Genomic DNA, 18,918 nt, shown 5'->3' on the forward strand with positions numbered 1-18,918 from the left:
TGAGATACTTTTGGCATATTGTCATAAAAATAAAGTACCTTTATTTTTAGTATATCTGTGTATTGTGTTTTCTTATGATATTGTGCATATGACACCAGTGGTATAGTAGGAGCTTTGCATGTCTCCTAGTTCAGCCTAAGCTGCTCTGCTAGCTACCTTTTCTATCAGCCTAAGCTGCTAGACACCTCTTCTACACTAATAAGGGATAGCTGGACCTGGAACAGAGTGTAAGTACCCCTTGGTACCCACTACAAGCCAGGCCAGCCTCCTACATTGGTGGTGCAGTGGTGGGATAAGTACTTGTAACTGCTTGCCACTTTGTCATATTGTACTTTTCATAAGAGAAAAATATACAAAACAAGTTCAGTGTATGTACACCTAACCAAAAAGTTTTGCTTTTCTTCTCTTACTCTATTTGCTAAGTGCTGAAAAGTACCTCTAAACTTTCCAAGAGTTTCTAAAAAGTTGAAAAAGTTTTTTTTCTGTTTCCTTAAAAAGTTCTCAAACTTTTTCTTTCTTTTTCTGTCCCTTAAACCCTTTTCTATCATGTCTGGTACAGGTCCTACTCTTAATCTGGCCAGCACAGCTTATGATCTCCTTAGCTGGAAATTTTTAAGGACTCTCTGCATTGATAGAGGTTTAGGGGTAGGGAAGAATCCCTCTAGAGAACTGTTGATTAACATGCTCATTGAAAATGATAAGGCCTTAGCTGGCACATCTGTTGAGAAGTTAGGAGATGGTTCACACTCTGATTCTGGGGCAGCCCCAGCAAGAATGTTAGACGGTATTCTTTCCAACCTGCCCCTTAGCAGACCTCCTAGCATAACTGGTACTAATGTGAGCTCTCATCACAGTAGGGATGTCATTCCTTTAGGCCAAGTTGTTAGGGTGCCAACTGTTAGGGACAGGTCTCCTTCTGTTCTTTCACATCATTCTTCTGTGTCAAAGCATGACCAACCCACCCACCCTGATGACAGAATGTTAGAAAGGGAGCTCAATAGATTGAGAGTGGAAGAGACCAGGCTGAAGCTTAAACAGCAACAGCTGGCTCTAGACAGGGAATCTTTAGACTTAGAAAAAGAAAGACAGAAGTTGGGGTTTGGACCCCATGGTGGCAGCAGCAGTATTACAGATAGTAATCCTGTGAAAGAGCATGATTCTAGGAATCTACATAAGATAGTTCCCCCTTACCAGTATGGGGATGACATTAACAAGTGGTTTGCTGCACTTGAGAGGGCCTGTGTTGTACTGGGGGTCCCGCAAAGGCAGTGGGCTGCTATCCTATGGCTATCTTTCAGTGGAAAGGGTAGGGATAGGCTCCTTACTGTGAAGGAAAGTGATGCCAATAATTTTACAGTTTTGAAGAATGCACTCTTGGATGGATTTGGCTTAACCACTGAACAATACAGGATTACGTTCAGAGAAACCAGAAAAGAGTCCTCACAAGACTGGGTAGACTTTGTTGACTATTCAGTGAAGGCCTTGGAGGGGTGGTTACATGGCAGTAAAGTTTCTGACTATGAAAGCCTGTACAATCTAATCTTGAGAGAGCATATTCTGAATAACTGTGTGTCTGATTTGTTACACCAATATCTAGTGGACTCAGATCTGACCTCTCCCCAAGAATTGGGAAAGAAGGCAGACAAATGGGTCAGAACAAGAGTGAACAGAAAAGTTCATACAGGGGGTGACAAGGATGGCAAGAAGAAGGATGGTAAGTCTTCAGACAAGGGTGGGGACAAATCTAAAAATGAGTCTTCATCAGGCCCACAAAAACACTCTGGTGGGGGTGGTGGGCCCAAATCCTCTTCCAATCAATTAAAGAAACCATGGTGCTATTTATGTAATGTAAAAGGCCATTGGACAACTGATGCCAGTTGTCCAAAGAAAAGCACCAAGCCTCCCACTACCACAACCCCTACTGCTACACCTAGTGCCCCTAGTAATAGCAGTGGTGGTGGGAGCAAACCTACTAATAGCCAATCCAAGGAGTAGCTGGGCTCACTTTTGGTAATTTAGTTAGGGTTGGTCTTGTTAGGAAGACCACAGAGGCTGTGCTAGTCTCTGAAGGTGCCATTGATTTGGCCACCTTGGTTGCTTGTCCCCTTAATATGGATAAGTACAAGCAACTTCCCCTAATAAATGGTGTTGAGGTTCAGGCCTACAGGGACACAGGTGCCAGTGTTACCATGGTAATAGAGAAACTGGTACACCCTGAACAACACCTACTTGGTCACCAGTACCAAGTGACTGATGCTCATAACAACACTCTTAGCCACCCCGTGGCTGTTGTGAATCTCAACTGGGGGGGGGGGGGTTACTGGTCCAAAGAAAGTTGTGGTTGCCTCAGATTTACCTGTAGACTGTCTACTAGGGAACGATTTAGAGACATCAGCTTGGGCAGAAGTGGAGTTGGAGGCTCATTCAGCAATGTTGGGCATTCCTGGGCATATGTTTGCTTTAACCAGGGCTCAGGCCAAAAAGCAAAAAGGACAGGGTGACTTGGATCCTAGAACAATGGACCAAGTGCTTCCTAAAGCTAGGGTTAGTAAAGGTAAATCCCTACCTACTATCCCTCCCTCTACAGATGATTCAACTTCTGAGGAAGAAGAATTCCCCCCCGGTGCAGAACCTTCACCAGAGGAGCTGGAAGCAGACACTGCTGAGCTTTTGGGTGGACGGGGGCCTGCCAGGGAGGAGCTGAGTGTGGCACAGCAAACCTGTCCCACATTAGAGGGTCTAAGACAGCAAGCTGTCAAACAGCAAAATGGGGATGTCAGTGACACAGATAGAGTTTACTGGGAGGACAACCTCTTGTATACAGAGCCAAGGGACCCTAAACCTGGAGCAGCCAGGAGATTGGTCATTCCCCTGCAATACAGAGAGTTCCCCCTAACTCTAGCCCACGACATTCCCTTGGCTGGACATCTTGGGCAAATTAAAACATGGGAAAGGCTTGTCCCCCTGTTTCATTGGCCTAGGATGTCAGAGGACACAAAAGATTTGTGTAAGTCCTGTGTCACCTGTCAAGTCAGTGGCAAGACTGGTGGCACCCCAAAGGCTCCCCTTATTCCACTGCCTGTGGTTGGGGTTCCCTTCGAAAGGGTAGGGGTTGACATAGTTGGCCCCCTTGACCCTCCTACTGCTTCAGGCAATAGGTTTATATTGGTGGTAGTGGACCATGCCACAAGATATCCTGAAGCAATTCCTCTAAGGACCACAACAGCTCCTGCAGTGGCAAAAGCCCTCCTGGGAATCTTTTCCAGGGTGGGTTTCCCAAAAGAGGTGGTATCAGACAGGGGTAGCAACTGCATACTTGAAGGCCATGTGGAAGGAATGTGGTGTAACATACAAATTCACCACACCTTATCATCCACAAACAAATGGACTGGTTGAGAGGTTTAATAAAACTCTCAAAGGAATGATAATGGGACTCCCTGAAAAACTCAGGAGGAGATGGGATGTCCTGTTACCTTGCCTCCTTTCTGCTTACAGGGAGGTACCCCAGAAAGGAGTGGGCTTCAGCCCCTTTGAACTCCTATTTGGGCACCCTGTAAGAGGTCCTCTAACACTTGTAAAGGAGGGTTGGGAACAACCTTTAAAAGCTCCTAAGCAAGACATAGTGGACTATGTACTTGTCCTAAGATCCAGAATTGCTGAGTATATGAAAAAGGCCAGTAAAAACCTTCAGGCCAGCCAAGAGCTCCAAAAGCAATGGCATGACCAGAAGGCTGTTCTGATTCAGTACCAACCAGGACAGAAGGTGTGGGTCTTGGAGCCTGTGGCCCCAAGAGCACTCCAAGACAAATGAGTGGACCCCACATTATTGTTGAAAAGAAGGGAGAAGTCACCTACGTGGTTGACTTAGGCACTGCCAGGAGTCCCCTTAGGGTGCTCCATGTCAATCGCCTGAAACCCTACTATGACAGGGCTGATCTCACCCTGCTCATGGCAACAGATGAAGGACAGGAAGAAGAGTGTGACCCTCTCCCTGATCTATTCTCTTCCATAGAACAAGATGCTCTAGTGGAAGGTGCAGTTTTGGCAGATTGTCTTACTGCTGAGCAGAAAGACCACTGCATAAATCTTCTGGGTCAGTTTTATGAACTCTTTTCAACTGTGCCAGGCATCACTTCTTGGTGTGAGCACTCTATAGATACTGGAGACAGCATGCCTGTCAAAAGTAAGATCTATAGGCAGCCTGACCATGTCAGAGACTGCATAAAACAAGAGGTTCAGAAAATGCTTGAACTGGGAGTGGTTTAGCACTCTGAAAAGTCCATGGGCCTCTCCTGTGGTACTTGTACCAAAGCCTCACTCTAAAGATGGGAAAAGAGAAATTAGGTTTTGTATAGATTACAGAGGTCTCAACCAGGTAACTAAAACTGATGCTTACCCTATACCCAGGGCAGATGAGCTCATAGATACACTGGCATCTGCCAAGTATCTAAGCACCTTTGATTTTACTGCAGGGTATTGGCAGATCAAGTTATCAAAGGATGCAAAAGCAAAAACAGCATTTTCGACTATTGGAGGGCACTACCAATTCACAGTAATGCCCTTTGGTTTGAAAAATGCACCTGCCACTTTTCAGAGGTTGGTGAATACAGTCCTGAAATGGTTGGAGGCTTTTAGTGCAGCTTATCTAGATGATATAGCTGTCTTTAGCTCCACCTGGGATGATCACCTGGTCCACCTATGGAAAGTTTTGGAGGCCCTGCAAAAGGCAGGCCTCACTATCAAGGCTTCAAAGTGCCAGACAGGGCAGGGGAAAGTGGTTTATCTGGGACACCTGGTAGGTGGAGACCAGATTGCACCACTTCAGGGGAAAATCCAAACTATTATAGATTGGGTTCCCCCTACAACTCAGACCCAGGCGAGAGCCTTCTTAGGCCTCACTGGGTATTACAGGAGGTTCATGAAGAACTATGGCTCCATTGCAGCCCCTCTTAATGACCTCACTTCTAAGAAAATGCCTAAAAAGGTATTGTAGACAGCTAGCTGTCAGAAAGCTTTTGAGGAGCTGAAACAGGCCATGTGCACTGCACCTGTCCTAAAAAGCCCATGTTACTCCAAGAAATTCATTGTTCAAACTGATGCATCTGAATTAGGGGTAGGGGCAGTCTTATCACAACTCAATTCTGAGGGCCAGGATCAACCTGTTGCTTTTATCAGCAGGAGTTTGACCCCTAGAGAAAAGCGTTGGTCTGCCATAGAGAAGGAGGCCTTTGCTGTGGTCTGGGCACTGAAGAAGTTGAGGCCATACCTGTTTGGCACTCACTTCATTGTTCAGACAGACCACAAACCTGTACTTTGGCTAAAACAAATGAAAGGTGAAAACCCTAAATTGTTGAGGTGGTCCATATCTCTACAGGGAATGGACTATACAGTGGAACATAGACCTGGGAGTACCCACTCCAATGCAGATGGACTCTCCAGATATTTCCACTTAGACAATGAAGACTCATCAGGTCATGGCTAGTCTTATTGTCCCTCGTTTGGGGGGGGTGGGGTTGTGTAGGAAAGTACCATCTTGCCTGGCATGTTACCCCCATATTTCACTGTATATATGTTGTTTTAGTGTATGTGTCACTGGGACCCTGCCACCCAGGGCCCCAGTGCTCATAAGTGTGCCCTGTATGTGTTCCCTGTGTGATGACTAACCAGAACCTCAGTGGTTATGCTCTCTCTGCTTTCCAAATTGTCACTAACAGGCTAGTGACCAATTTCACCAATTCACATTGGCATACTGGAACACCCTTATAATTCCCTAGTATATGGTACTGAGGTACCCAGGGTATTGGGGTTCCAGGAGATCCCTATGGGCTGCAGCATTCTTTTTGCCACCCATAGGGAGCTCTGACAATTCTTACACAGGCCTGCCACTGCAGCCTGAGTGAAATAATGCCCACATTATTTCACAGCCATTTTACACTGCACTTAAGTAACTTATAAGTCACCCATATGTCTAACCTTCACCTGGTGAAGGTTGGGTGCCAAGTTACTTAGTGTGTGGGCACCCTGGCACCAGCCAAGGTGCCCCCACATCGTTCAGGGCAAATTCCCCAGACTTTGTGAGTGCGGGGACACCATTACGCGCGTGCACTATGCATAGGTCACTACCTATGTATAGCATCACAATGGTAACTCCGAACATGGCCATGTAACATGTCAAAGATCATGGAATTGTCACCATTGGGGAGACAATTCCATGATCCCCTGGGTCTCTAGCACAGACCCGGGTACTGTCAAACTACCTTTCCCGGGGTTTCACTGCAGTTGCTGCTGCTGCCAACCCCTCAGACAGGTTTCTGCCCTCCTGGGGTCCAGCCAGGCTTGGCCCAGGAAGGCAGAACAAAGGACTTTCTCAGAGAGAGGGTGTTACACCCTCTCCCTTTGGAAAAACGTGTCAGGGCTGGGGAGGAGTAGCCTCCCCCAGCCTCTGGAAATGCTTTGATGTGCACCGATGTTGCCCATCTCTGCATAAACCAGTCTACACCGGTTCAGGGACCCCCCAGCCCTGCTCTGGCGCGAAACTGGACAAAGGAAAGGGGAGTGACCACTCCCCTGACCTGCACCCCCCAGGGGCGGTGCCCAGAGCTCCTCCAGTGTGCTCCAGACCTCTGCCATCTTGGAAACAGAGGTGCTGCTGGCACACTGGACTGCTCTGAGTGGCCAGTGCCAGCAGGTGACGTCAGAGACTCCTCCTGATAGGCTCACCTGTTTTGCTAGCCTATCCTCCTTCCTAAGTAGCCAAACCTCCTTTGCTGGCTATTTAGGGTCTCTGCTTTGGGGAATTCTTTAGATAATGAATGCAAGAGCTCATCAGAGTTCCTCTGCATCTCTCTCTTCACCTTCTGCCAAGGAATCACCCGCTGACTGCTCAGGACTCCTGCAAAACCGCAACAAAGTAGCAAAGACGACTACTGCAACCTTGTATCGCTGATCCTGCCGCCTTTTCGACTGTTTTCCTGGTGGTGCATGCTGTGGGGGTAGTCTGCCTCCTCCTTGCACTAGAAGCTCAGAAGAAATCTCCCGTGGGTCGACGGAATCTTCCCCCTGCAACCGCAGGCAACAAAAGACTGCATCACCGGTCCTCTGGGTCCCCTCTCAGCACGACGAGCGTGGTCCCTGGAACTCAGCAACTCTGTTCAAGTAACTCCCACAGTCCAGTGACTCTTCAGTCCAAGTTTGGTGGAGGTAAGTCCTTGCCTCCCCACGCTAGACTGCATTGCTGGGTACCGTGTGATTTGCAGCTGCTCCGGCTCCTGTGCACTCTTCCAGGATTTCCTTTGTGCACAGCCAAGCCTGGGTCCCCGACACTCTAACCTGCAGTGCACAACCTCCTGAGTTGTCCTCTGGCATCGTGGGATCTCCTTTTGTGACTTTGGGTGAGCTCCGGTTCACTCTTCTTCGTAGTGCCTGTTCAGGCACTTCTGCGGGTGCTGCCTGCTTCTGAGAGGGCTCCTTGTCTTGCTGGATGCCCCCTCTGTCTCCTCACGCAAGTGGCGATATCCTGGTCCCTCCTGGGCCACAGCAGCATCCAAAAACCCTTGCAGCTAGCAAGGCTTGTTTGCAGTATTTCTGCGTGGGAACACCTCTGGAAGCTTCTACACGATGTGGGACATCCATCCTCCAAAGGGAAAGTTTCTATCCCTCTTCCTTGTTGCAGAATCCTCAGCTTCTACCATCCAGTGGCAGCTTCTTTGCACCCTCAGCTGGCATTTCCTGGGCATCTGCCCAATCTCGACTTTGTCGCGACTCTTGGACTTGGTCCCCTTGTTCCACAGGTACTCTCGTCCGGAAATCCACTTTGGTTGCATTGCTGGTGTTGTTCTTTCTTGCAGAATTCCCTTATCACGACTTCTGTGCTCTCTGGGGAATATAGGTGCACTTTACACCTACTTTTCAGGGTCTTGAGGTGGGCTATTTTTCTAACCCTCACTGTTTTCTTACAGTCCCAGCGACCCTCTACAAGCTCACATAGGTTTGGGGTCCATACGTTATTCTCATTCCACTTTTGGAGTATATGGTTTGTGTTGCCCCTGTACCTATGTGCTCCTATTGCAATACATTGTAATTTTACACTGCTTGCATTACTTTCTTTTGCTATTACTGCATATTTTTGGTATTGTGTACATATATCTCGTGTATATTTGGCATCCTCATACTGAGGGTACTCACTGAGATACTTTTGGTATATTGTCATAAAATTAAAGTACCTTTATTTTTCTGTGTATTGTGTTTTCTTATGATATTGTGCATATGACACCAGTGGTATAGTAGGAGCTTTGCATGTCTCCTAGTTCAGCCTAAGCTGCTCTGCTAGCTACCTTTTCTATCAGCCTAAGCTGCTAGACACCTCTTCGACACTAATAAGGGATAACTGGACCTGGTACAGAGTGTAAGTACCCCTTGGTACCCACTACAAGCCAGGCCAGCCTCCTACAACGGATTGGTCCATTTTATTGACATCTTCAACAGTTGGAATGCCCGGTAGCAATCATTACATTTCAGGCCCAGGTCAGTGTCTCCATTGTCTTCTCCTAGTACGGTTAACCTTGTACCTATTACGAATTACACTGTTGCAATTAGCAAGAACATTGCCTTCTAGCAAGCCGATTCTCATGAGAAAGAATTCTACTACGGTTACACACACATAGCTTCTGGAAAAGTACAGCTTTGCGTCCTTCATGAAAACACAGCATTAAACCAGTTAGAAATATATTTCAAATAGGAGGCTAGGCAGCTAGGCCAAAGCCCTGCTAAATTAGGCCTATTTAATATGAAGAAAACTCTTAACGTGTGACATTAATTATGATATACTACTACAAAATTAAACCATATTGCGTAACATTTCAACATTAATAAGCATTTTCATTAGTCTTCGTATACATTGGTGACCACGCCCTGGGGGCACATCTCAGATGCGTGCATTAGTTTTCTCTACGTTAAACACATTTTTCCATGCAGTTTCAACACACAATATGTAAGCCTTTGCATTAATATTTCTTGTTAAAACATCCACGTCAACATTACCCCTTGCTTCTTCTTAACTTTTGATAACAAGAGTGCTTTAAACCTGGAGTTCATCGTTTCTGATATTGGCCTCCTCCACTTTAGGCTCACTCTGACCTGACATTCTGGAGCCGTAAAACAAAAACCACCATCCTTTGTTAATTGCTCATGTCTGAAACTTACAGTAATTGTTGGTTATTTTTTTGCATCTATTGTAAATGTTGGATGTTAACCTGTGAGCCCCCTTGAATTTTGAGAGACGAACACCAGGCATGACGTGGCGCTCCTGCTGTCTTTTTTCTTTGTTGTTTTCATTCTTCTTTTCCTCCGGAGTTTGGTGTGCTATCAGTGCTTACGTACATACATGCAGAACAATGAGCCAGATGTAGTAGGAATTTATTCAGTAAAAGTGTTTGCAAATTGTGCACTGACTTTTACCAAATCATTTCTGATGATGCAAACCTACCCATGTACTAATAAGCCAATTTGCAAAATCATTATTGGTAGTATGTTGCAAACCGACTTACCTCATTAATGTGCAGGAGGCAGGTTGCAAATTGAGAACCACTATGATTGGTTATAGTGAGCTGCAGGGGTCAATATGTCTGTCATTGTTTTTAAATAAAGCATTTTTTAATGCAGACTGTTTAGGTAAAAAGAAAACTGGATGTGTTTGTAAAAAATGAAACCTTTTAGAATCAGTTTTTATGAGTAAGCAGTTATTCCAAGAACCTCTACCTACTCCTGAAATATGCTTTTTATGAACATTAACAAAGGAGTAGGGTTCTCTGAGGGCCCCATCCCTTTTGTAAATGGGTTACTATTATGTTTAATTAGTTGGTAAAATATTAATGTTGTGTGACTGGATTTTGGTTACAAACTTCAATACATCCCATATCAAATCACTTTTTGAAAGGCACACTCTCAACATTCCCCTTCGAATAGCATACTGGCTAGGAGCACTTTGTAGCTGCTGGGTCATCAGAAAAAAATGCAGGCCAGAGATGGCCAGTACAGCATTGATAGGAAATGGATGAGCAGAAAGTGGTATGAACAGAGGGGGGAGTATATGAGAGGCAGCACTTGGGTGGGAGAGGCACTAAAACAAATAATTGAAAAACAAGGCATTAATGTCAATGTCTACGTTTTAAGTAGGTAGCATCTGGGAAATGCTGTGGGCTGATACCAGTGCTGATGGACAACCTCATCAGCCAATGCCTAAAGCCAGTTGCACCACATTAATCAATGGCTGATAGGTACAACCCCAAATCCCCTTTCTTTGTCTGTACATGTTTACATTTATATTGTGCGGTGTCTGTAGGGTGATGCCATGTGATCTCACAGCTAAAACTGTCTCTTGCTGATACAAAAAAACAAATTTGACTGTAAGTGTTTGGAACAAGTAGAGTGAACACTAAACCATATTTTATTCCACCGTAGTCTTATTTCCCATAGATTGTAGAAGGGTTTTAGTCCCATTGTTGTTTGTTCATGCATCTCTTTGTGTTCATTTAATTCTATATTTTTACTCTCTCACTTGCCTAAATCTGTTTATTAAATATGTTTTTCTCCAATGTGTAAACAATCTAAGAACATACACACTGAGAATGTATGCTTTTCTTCCTCTTCTCGTATGGATAGTGTAATACCAAAGCAGAGAAAAATGCAAAAATAATTATGACTAACAAAGTGATGCTATTTTGTATCCATGTTTTTACATTATTATTAATATAGGAAATGTTTAATAATCATGTTTCTGAGAATTTATACTAAACATTTAAATCAAAATAGAAAATGCTGAGAAGGAGAACTTTTGAGAATCTGAGTTATGTGAGTTGATCTCGTGCAACAACTTCCCATCTAATCCTTGATGGCCTGAGAAAGCACCCCTGGCTTCTGATATCCTTTCTCACTTGGTGATAAACTTAGGTATAACAAGGTGTCATCTGCACAGTGGTGGACTAAATATTCAGGGTCCTATCAGGAGAGGGAACAAGCTTAGAATCGACCTCTGGGGAATCTTGCAGGTGGTCACAAACTAAGCTCATTGATGCAGTCTAACATGAAGCATGTGGACATGTTCTGTATTGACCTCCCAGGGTGAAAACATCATCCCACACCTGAAGAATGGATTTCTGTTTGCTGCAAATTATATGAATTGGGGATTAAAGAATCCTCCCAAAGTTATCTTCATCCATCCAGCCCTCCCTGGGCTACCCCAACTATGGTAGTCGAGTAATACTGTGAGTAAGGTCTCTAAATTCAGAATTGGATGACTAAAAGTGGGAAACATATGGACACAGGATTCTTCCAGTGAGCCTGAAAGACATTCTCAAAATACTGGGAAGACTTCAGTACTGTACAGTCAACAAGGAGTAATTTTTTCTACAGATTCTTTAAGCACATTGGCCCAGATTTATGAAACGTTTGTGCCGCCTTTGCATAATTTTTTGGAGGCAAAAGCGGCGCAAACCTAAAGCCATATTTATATTTTGACACTAGACCCATCTAGCATCAAAATAACCGAGTTACCATCATTTTTTGGGAGCGCCAATACACCTTGCATCATATTACGACAATATGCAAGGTAGGCGTTCCCTTCCAAAAAAATGACGCTAGCCCTCCAGCGCCATATCTACCTCCAGACTCAAAAACGACCCACACTAAGGAAGCAAACCCAAAAAATGACACAAAGGCTGATTTGCGTTAAATGTCAATGCCTGCTCAGACCAGGAGTTAGAAAGAGGCCCATACACACCACCACTTAAGGAAAACACACAGAAGGAGCATTTGCAACCTCCTGGACAACATGGAAGTGTTACTGCTCCAGCTTGGCACACGTTGCAGACGACAGCAACAACAACAGGTTCCTCCACCACCACCGCAGCAACCCCAAACACCAGCACAGCAGCAACAAAGGCAGCACAGAAGGCGGGAGAGGATCTTTCAGCAGCGTACAACCATCCTTGGGCTCAGGGAGAAAGATGTCATCAGGAATTATTATCTGAACCGGAAGTCAATTGTACACCTGCTGCACCACATTGCACCAGACATTACTGCCAGGGTGGTCTCTCCAACAAACATACCACCCATGACCAAACTCCTTGCTGTCCTCCATATGCTGGCATCAGGATCTTTCCAGACAATGGATGGCACAAGTGGCTGGTATCTCCCAGCCATCCTTCTCGGTCTTTCTTCCAGAGGATCTGGACGCAATCATACTCCTCACAACCCATCACATCTGCTTCCCAAAACACCCAGCAATTGCAGCAGGAGACCAAAGAAGGATCCATGTAATTGCTGGGTTCCCGCCTGTGCTGGGTACAATGGACTGCACCCATGTCCAGCTTGTGCCACCTGAAGCAATGGAACACCTATACAGGAACCGCAAGCACACCCATTCCATAAGTGTGCAGGCCATTGTGGACCACTGTAGGCTCTTATCAAACATCTTTGCAAAATACCCAGCAGTTTCCGTGATGCCTACATATTCCGGCATTCCACCATCAATGAGCAGTTCCAGGATGGACGATATGACAATGGCCTACTCATGGGTAAGTCACCATACCAAACAGTACACAGAAAACACACCAACCATGTAGGACAAAAAAGGCATACACCACACTAAACACACATAGGCAGGGAAACACAGATGTACAGGCAACGACACATATGCCACACTACACCGCAATCAGTGCACATCACAAACACATATACACCCACAAGTACATACTACAGCCACAAACTGAGTGGCACACCACATGAGGACAGGTGGCGCTATGTCCCCTTTGCATACAGAAGCTGGGCACAAACCACTATAAGTGTTCACTGGTTGACACACACATTACACCTAATAATGTTTATCTCAGCAATGTGAATGGCCATGTATCGTAATATTGTATTGTAATAGTATTTATATAAAGCTTACTACCCCTGACGAGGCGTCAAAGCGCTTTTTGGCGAGTAACATGCTACTCCGCAACCCAGGAAGAATTAGTGGTGGATTGGTATAGGGAAATATGAGGTCAGTTTTAGTATTATTATGAGCTAATTTGAGCAGAGGATATGTGAGTTTGTTAGTTGGATTGACTAGAGTAATGGAGGGATAGAGGAGGGAAGAATCCAGAAGTCTTAGTTGGGAATTTATAGTAATAGGATGAGGCTTGGGGTGAGTAAAGGAGAGACTGAGGAGGGAAGAATCTGTGGAAAGGGTTAGGGAGATCATAGTAGCAGGAGGAGTTTTAGATGACTCAAAGGTGAGATAGATGAGGGATAGTTTAGTAGGGTTGTTTGGGAGATCATGGTAGTAAACTGAGGTTTGGGTGAGCTAGATGTGTTAGAGCAGGGAAGAGGTTAGGCAGGGTTGTTTTGGCGATGGAAGTAGTAAAATGGGTTTGGGATGAGTCAGAGTTGGGATGAAGGATAGATTGATAGTGGCATGACATATGGTGATGGATAGACAAAGTACAGCTTACAAGAGAGTACATTTATATTATTTTTTATTTATTTATAATTTCATTTATATATATATATATATATATATTTTATTTTAGTCATTATTTTTATTTTCATGTAATTGATGTATTCATTATTATTATTATTTTTAATTTTAATTTACTTATTTATTATTTTAATTTTATTGATAGATTTTATTTTATTTATTTTATTTCATTTTTCTCTAATGCAGTAGGACTAGAGTAATAAATAAATAGATATGTAAATACATAGTAAGGGAATATATGTTTCAGAAATATAATTATGGGTATAATAATATGAGAAGAAAAGTAGTATTGTATAAACAGACTTTCAAGATTTGTAATATTTGAGGTTGATTAATAAGTGTACTTTTCTAACATTTATTTATTTCCTCAATTTGTGAATAGTGAAATGCTTAGGATAATAAAACATTTGATCAGTGTGATATAAAAACAAGAGCAGGGATTCATATGTTTCTAATATAACAACTTATCTAGGAGATATACAATGACCTATGAACCTGTATGAATAATATACACATATATATGTATATACACACACAGACATACATACACACATACATACACATACATACACACACACACACACACACACACACATTTATATAGATAGCTATAAAAATATTTTAGCGTGAGTAAATATACATTTGTTAAACAGGTTTAAAGAGTATGTGTGTAATTTATTGTTATGACATAGTAGCGATACATATTTCCTAAAGAACTATACATATCTAGAATATACATATAATCAGACTAAAAAATATTTATCAACACAGGCATATGCAGTCTATTGCTGGTTGAATATAGTGGTTATGAAAGAAAGAGCCAACTCTGGAGTAGTCTTCTGAAGACAAGATAGTTATCCATGGATCTAATATTTGGGGGTAATGAATTCCATAGTTTTGCCGCTTGAACGGAGAAGGATGTACCACCTATAGTCTTTTTCTTGTATGGTGGTGTTCTAAGGTAGGGTGCCAATATTGAGCGGAGGTTTTTTTGTTAAATGTATTTGGTTATTTTGTTTCTGATAAAAAGTGGTCCTGTTCCATGCATAGCTTTGTGGGTGATACAAAGCAGCTTGTAGATGGATCGTCCGGCAAAGGGTAACCAGTGTAGTGCTCTCAAGGCAGGGGAGATGTGGGCTTGTGGCTTTACGTGTAATAGCAGCCTGGCAGCGGAGTTCTGGATACGTTGTAGTTTTTTCATAATAGATAGAGATGATCCATGGTAGAGGCTGTTGGTATAATTGAGTTTGGATAGTACAAGAGAGATAGTAGCCTGCACCTTGCGTGGACATCTGAGGTGGGGGGAAATGCGTTGCAGAGTCTTCAATGTGATGAAGATTGTTCGTGCTAATTTTTCCACAACGGCATTCATTGTTAATTTGGAGTTCATGGTAATTCCCAGGTTTTTAACTTCCACTTATAATTGAGGAGGTGGTTCGAGATTGTCAGGCCAGGCGCACAGTGGGTAATAATTTTTTCATCACCACATATGAGTATTTCTATTTTGGAGGCATTAGTTTGAGATGGCTCCAAGTCATCCACTGATTAACGGCTCTGAGGCAACTGAAGATTTGTGAGTTTTCAAAGTCTTTGGGGCATTCCAATTTAAGTAGTATTTGTGTGTCACCTGCATAGTTGTAGCATGTGAGTTGAAAATCATTGATCAGTTCTGGTAATGATATCATGTAGATGTTGAAAAGCAAAGGTGAGATGACTGATCCTTGGGGGACCCTTGCTTTTGTGAGGTACAGTTTGGATGAGAAGGGAGAGAATAGATAATATTAGTTCTGTTTTGAAGGTAGGAAGTAATCCAGTCGAGAGCACTCCCTTCTATGCCAGCTTGTGGAGTCTTTCAATTAGGGTGTCATGGTCAAACATATCAAAGGCAGCCGAGAGGTCTGTCCTGCCATTTGATAAAGTTTGTTTTGACCAATGACTTTGTGTTTCACCACTGCGCATATTAGTTGCTCAATGTTCACCAGTAGCACATGGTATGTTTTATTCAGTTTAGCCGTCTATGGGCTTTGACATTGCATTAGCCATTACATTCTGTATTCTGCCTATTGGCTTTGACATGCTGTATCCAGTCTAGCCGCCTATTGGCTTTGACATTGCATGCCTATTGACTTTGACATGATGTATTCAATTTAGCTGCCTATTGACTTTGACATGCTATTAGATATTCTGCCTATGGGCTTTGACATGATATTATATATTGCATTTTGTATTCAGCTTAACTGCCTATTGGCTTTGACATGATATTCAGCTCCCCTGCCTATTGGCTTTGACATGATATTATACATTGCATTTTGTATTCAGCTCAGCTGCCTATTGGCTTTGACATGATATTATACATTGCATTTTATATTCAGCTCAGCTGCCTATGGGCTTTGACATGATATAAGACATTGCATTTTGTATTCAGCTTAGATGCCTATTGGCTTTGACATGACACTAGACATTGCATTTGATATTTAGGTTAGCTGCCTATTGCCTTTAACATGACATTGCATTTGATATTTAGGTTAGCTGCCCATTGCCTTTAACGTGGAGTTAGACATGGCAGTTGAGAATCTAAGCTGTATTTTTCCAAGCTGTGTTTTTGCACCAGAGAACCAAGATGTTTTGCTCTCACAGTAGACTAGACCTGATAAGAGAGAGTACATGGGCGTCGTTTCTCTTCCCTTGAGCTTGGGAACAGGAGTAGTCTTGGAGACCTGGCCAGTCTCCAAAAGGCTTGCTCAGTTTCCCAGGTCTGAGAGGAGGGGGCACACCTTTGTAACGAATGTAACAGGCTGCAGAGAGTCAGATTCGAATCTGCCGGACCTCGTGCTGGAGCTTGGCGCAGGCTGCCAGCAATCCCGTGTGGGTAGATGAATCTCTCTTTCTCGCGGCTGACAGGGGTCCTCAGCTTGCAGACCTTAGAAAGATGAAGCTGTGAATAGTTCCCACACGGTGAAGTATTTGTTTTGCTTTGCATTCAATATCTTATAAATATAACCTGCTGTGTATATTGCAAACTGATATATTTTGTTTGATTAACTCGGACTTGAAAGCTACTAATTCGTCATTCATATAACAACAATAAAAGTCTTCTTTGACCTCAGAAGTGCATTTCTGTTGTGTTATGTTAGTGCTTAGAAACTAAATAAGAGGAAAGCACTACAATTGGTACCTGGAGTCGTGGGGTCGGTCATTAAGAGGTGATTAAAAGGGGTTTGACGAGTTAGTAGATTTCTAAGTGCACACTTTAAAAGTGTAATTGTTTTTTTGTTGTTTGGAGAATTACAGAAATTGTTTTCTGTTTGGAGAATCACAGTAGCACGGCAGACCATGTCTGAGAATACATGTGTTGATGAACTGCCTGATGGTGCTAAGAAAAACTGTGAATTGTTTTCTGTTTGGGGAATTACAGAAGAAAATGCATGTGTAGCTAAAATGCCTGATGTTGTTTTGAGAAATAATTCCTGTTGTATATATGTAGAAAACGTGTGTTTTGGAAGTAATGATGACAGAAAGGTCTGGATACCTTTATCTGCTTACAGAGAAATGCAGGAGAAATGTAGGAAGTTGGAACATGAAAATAGGAATTTACGTGAGCAAATTAGCCAGGATACAATAATTCAAAATAATGCTGAAAGTTATAAAAATGAAGAATCTTTCTTGTCCCATTCCAGTAATGAGGGGGTTAAGACAGCTCCGAGCTGCACTGAGTTTCCGTGTGAGCCAGGGTTTTTGGCAGATAAAATGCATTCCTTAACTGATAACAGGGACGAGAGAGCCCAGAATGTGATTTACGAGTTACCGTTGCAAAATGCACAAGTAAAACGAAGGATTTTAGAGCAAGACACCCCGAGTTTCATTAGCTTGTTTGATTTTTGGAAAAAGAATAGCCCTCATTTGAGAGAAATCCTAACACTTTTGTACATGGTCACTGTGAAAAATAATATGCAGCTGCGCGCTTGTGATTTGGCAAATGAAATAATGCAGACTTTAGGTTTCTGCGCAGTGCAAGAAGGAAAAACTGATGTACATGTAACTCAAGAACAAGGAAAGAAAATAGTGCCCCTAGCTAGAATCATACAATGGATCTGGTACTTGCAAGACAGGGCTAGAGTACCACAGATAAAAGAATTACCAATGAAGTTGTGTGCACCATTTGAATTCGTGTCCACTGAAGATAAAAAGCATGTTTGTTTTACTAATGATTCATTGACTGAAATGTTGTTTTCTGGCACAGTAGAAGGAACAGCGTTGTATAATGTGTGTCAGATTTTAAAGCAAGAGCTACGTGAGATGTGTCATTTTTATGCTGATTTTTGGTTCTTTGATAATGTTTTAGCACCTAACTGGTTCAATTACCTTGCAGATGTTAATGAGAAAAATGCAGAGAGAGAAGTGTTCACCCAGAATTCTGCCTTAGTGGGGATGGCTATGTGGGTGCCCCAGAAATGTGAAAAGGCCACTTACAGGTGGGCAGAGATGAGAGAGATGCACATTCCCCTAGATTTGATAAAAACTGTGCAGCACGCACAAAAGCAATCTGTCATGCAAGCAGTCACAGAGCAGTTGGGGAGAGGAAAGTTACCAGAACAGAAATGGCAAATTGATCAGGTTTTAGGGAGAGTGATTGCTGCAAATTACCAAGGAAAAATCGAAATTATGCTGATACCTAGAAAAGAATCTGATTCATTCATACAAATTGGAGACAGAATGGCCCAAATTGGCAAAAATGCAGTGAATGGAGGTTTGGTAAAGAAGGAGTCTGCCCCAGCCCTTCTGACAGTGCAAGAAAAGGGAAGCTGTGGTGCAGCAGATAAAAACCTCAGTGCTGATGTGTGGGCTGACGCCCCAAGTGACCCTCCAGAACCTGCAGAGAATATAACAAAGGGCCCCAAAAACGTCCTGCTGATTATAAAACAGGGAAAGAAAGAGGAAGGGTGCAGTTTAAATGAAAAATGTTATTTGCAAGAAAAGTCATACTTGTTTCTTTTGCAGATCCGACCACGTTTCGCCACTGTCCCTGAGTGTGCTGTGTGGTCCCCCTTCCGGTGTGTGCGTGTGGGGTCGGGGAAGGGACCGAATCCCCAACCTGAACCTGGCTGAGTAAAGTGCCAGCACCATGGATCCATTTTGCGCAAACTGCGCCTTCAGTTCAAGTTCAACTTGTTTGCTGTGTTTTTTTTTTTTTTTCCCCTCTCGTATGGAACTCTGACTTTTGCTTACCTTCCAGAAAACCTTTCAGGTGGACCGTGCCTCTTTACATGAGCAGAACTCATGCCACATCAAATTGCTAACACTGTTAAATTAGAGACTCATTCAGAGAAAAAAAAAAAAAAAATGCCCAGTCTTTTCTATGTAGATGTATCTGATGTGAAAGGTTATGAAATCAATGTGTT

The 18,918-nt window shown here is 43.2% G+C and overlaps 1 protein-coding gene across 2 annotated transcripts in view; it reads left to right on the forward strand.

The window, feature by feature from the left end:
* The window catches only part of LOC138269554 (cytidine monophosphate-N-acetylneuraminic acid hydroxylase-like), a 646,172-nt gene that overhangs the window by 544,614 nt on the left and 82,640 nt on the right, over positions 1–18,918 (forward strand). Inside the window, exon 5 of one of the 2 annotated variants that reach the window (XM_069218804.1) lies at positions 18,518–18,866. The exons of the other annotated variant lie outside the window; for it this stretch is intronic. Coding sequence (XP_069074905.1) covers positions 18,518–18,625 — 108 coding nt within the window. The 3' untranslated portion in view covers positions 18,626–18,866. Of the gene's footprint in view, positions 1–18,517; positions 18,867–18,918 lie in introns of those variants that run through there. 2 annotated transcript variants of the gene reach the window in all.

This window comes from Pleurodeles waltl, chromosome 2_1 (genome assembly GCF_031143425.1).
Source record: "Pleurodeles waltl isolate 20211129_DDA chromosome 2_1, aPleWal1.hap1.20221129, whole genome shotgun sequence".
Classification (NCBI taxonomy): domain Eukaryota; kingdom Metazoa; phylum Chordata; class Amphibia; order Caudata; family Salamandridae; genus Pleurodeles; species Pleurodeles waltl.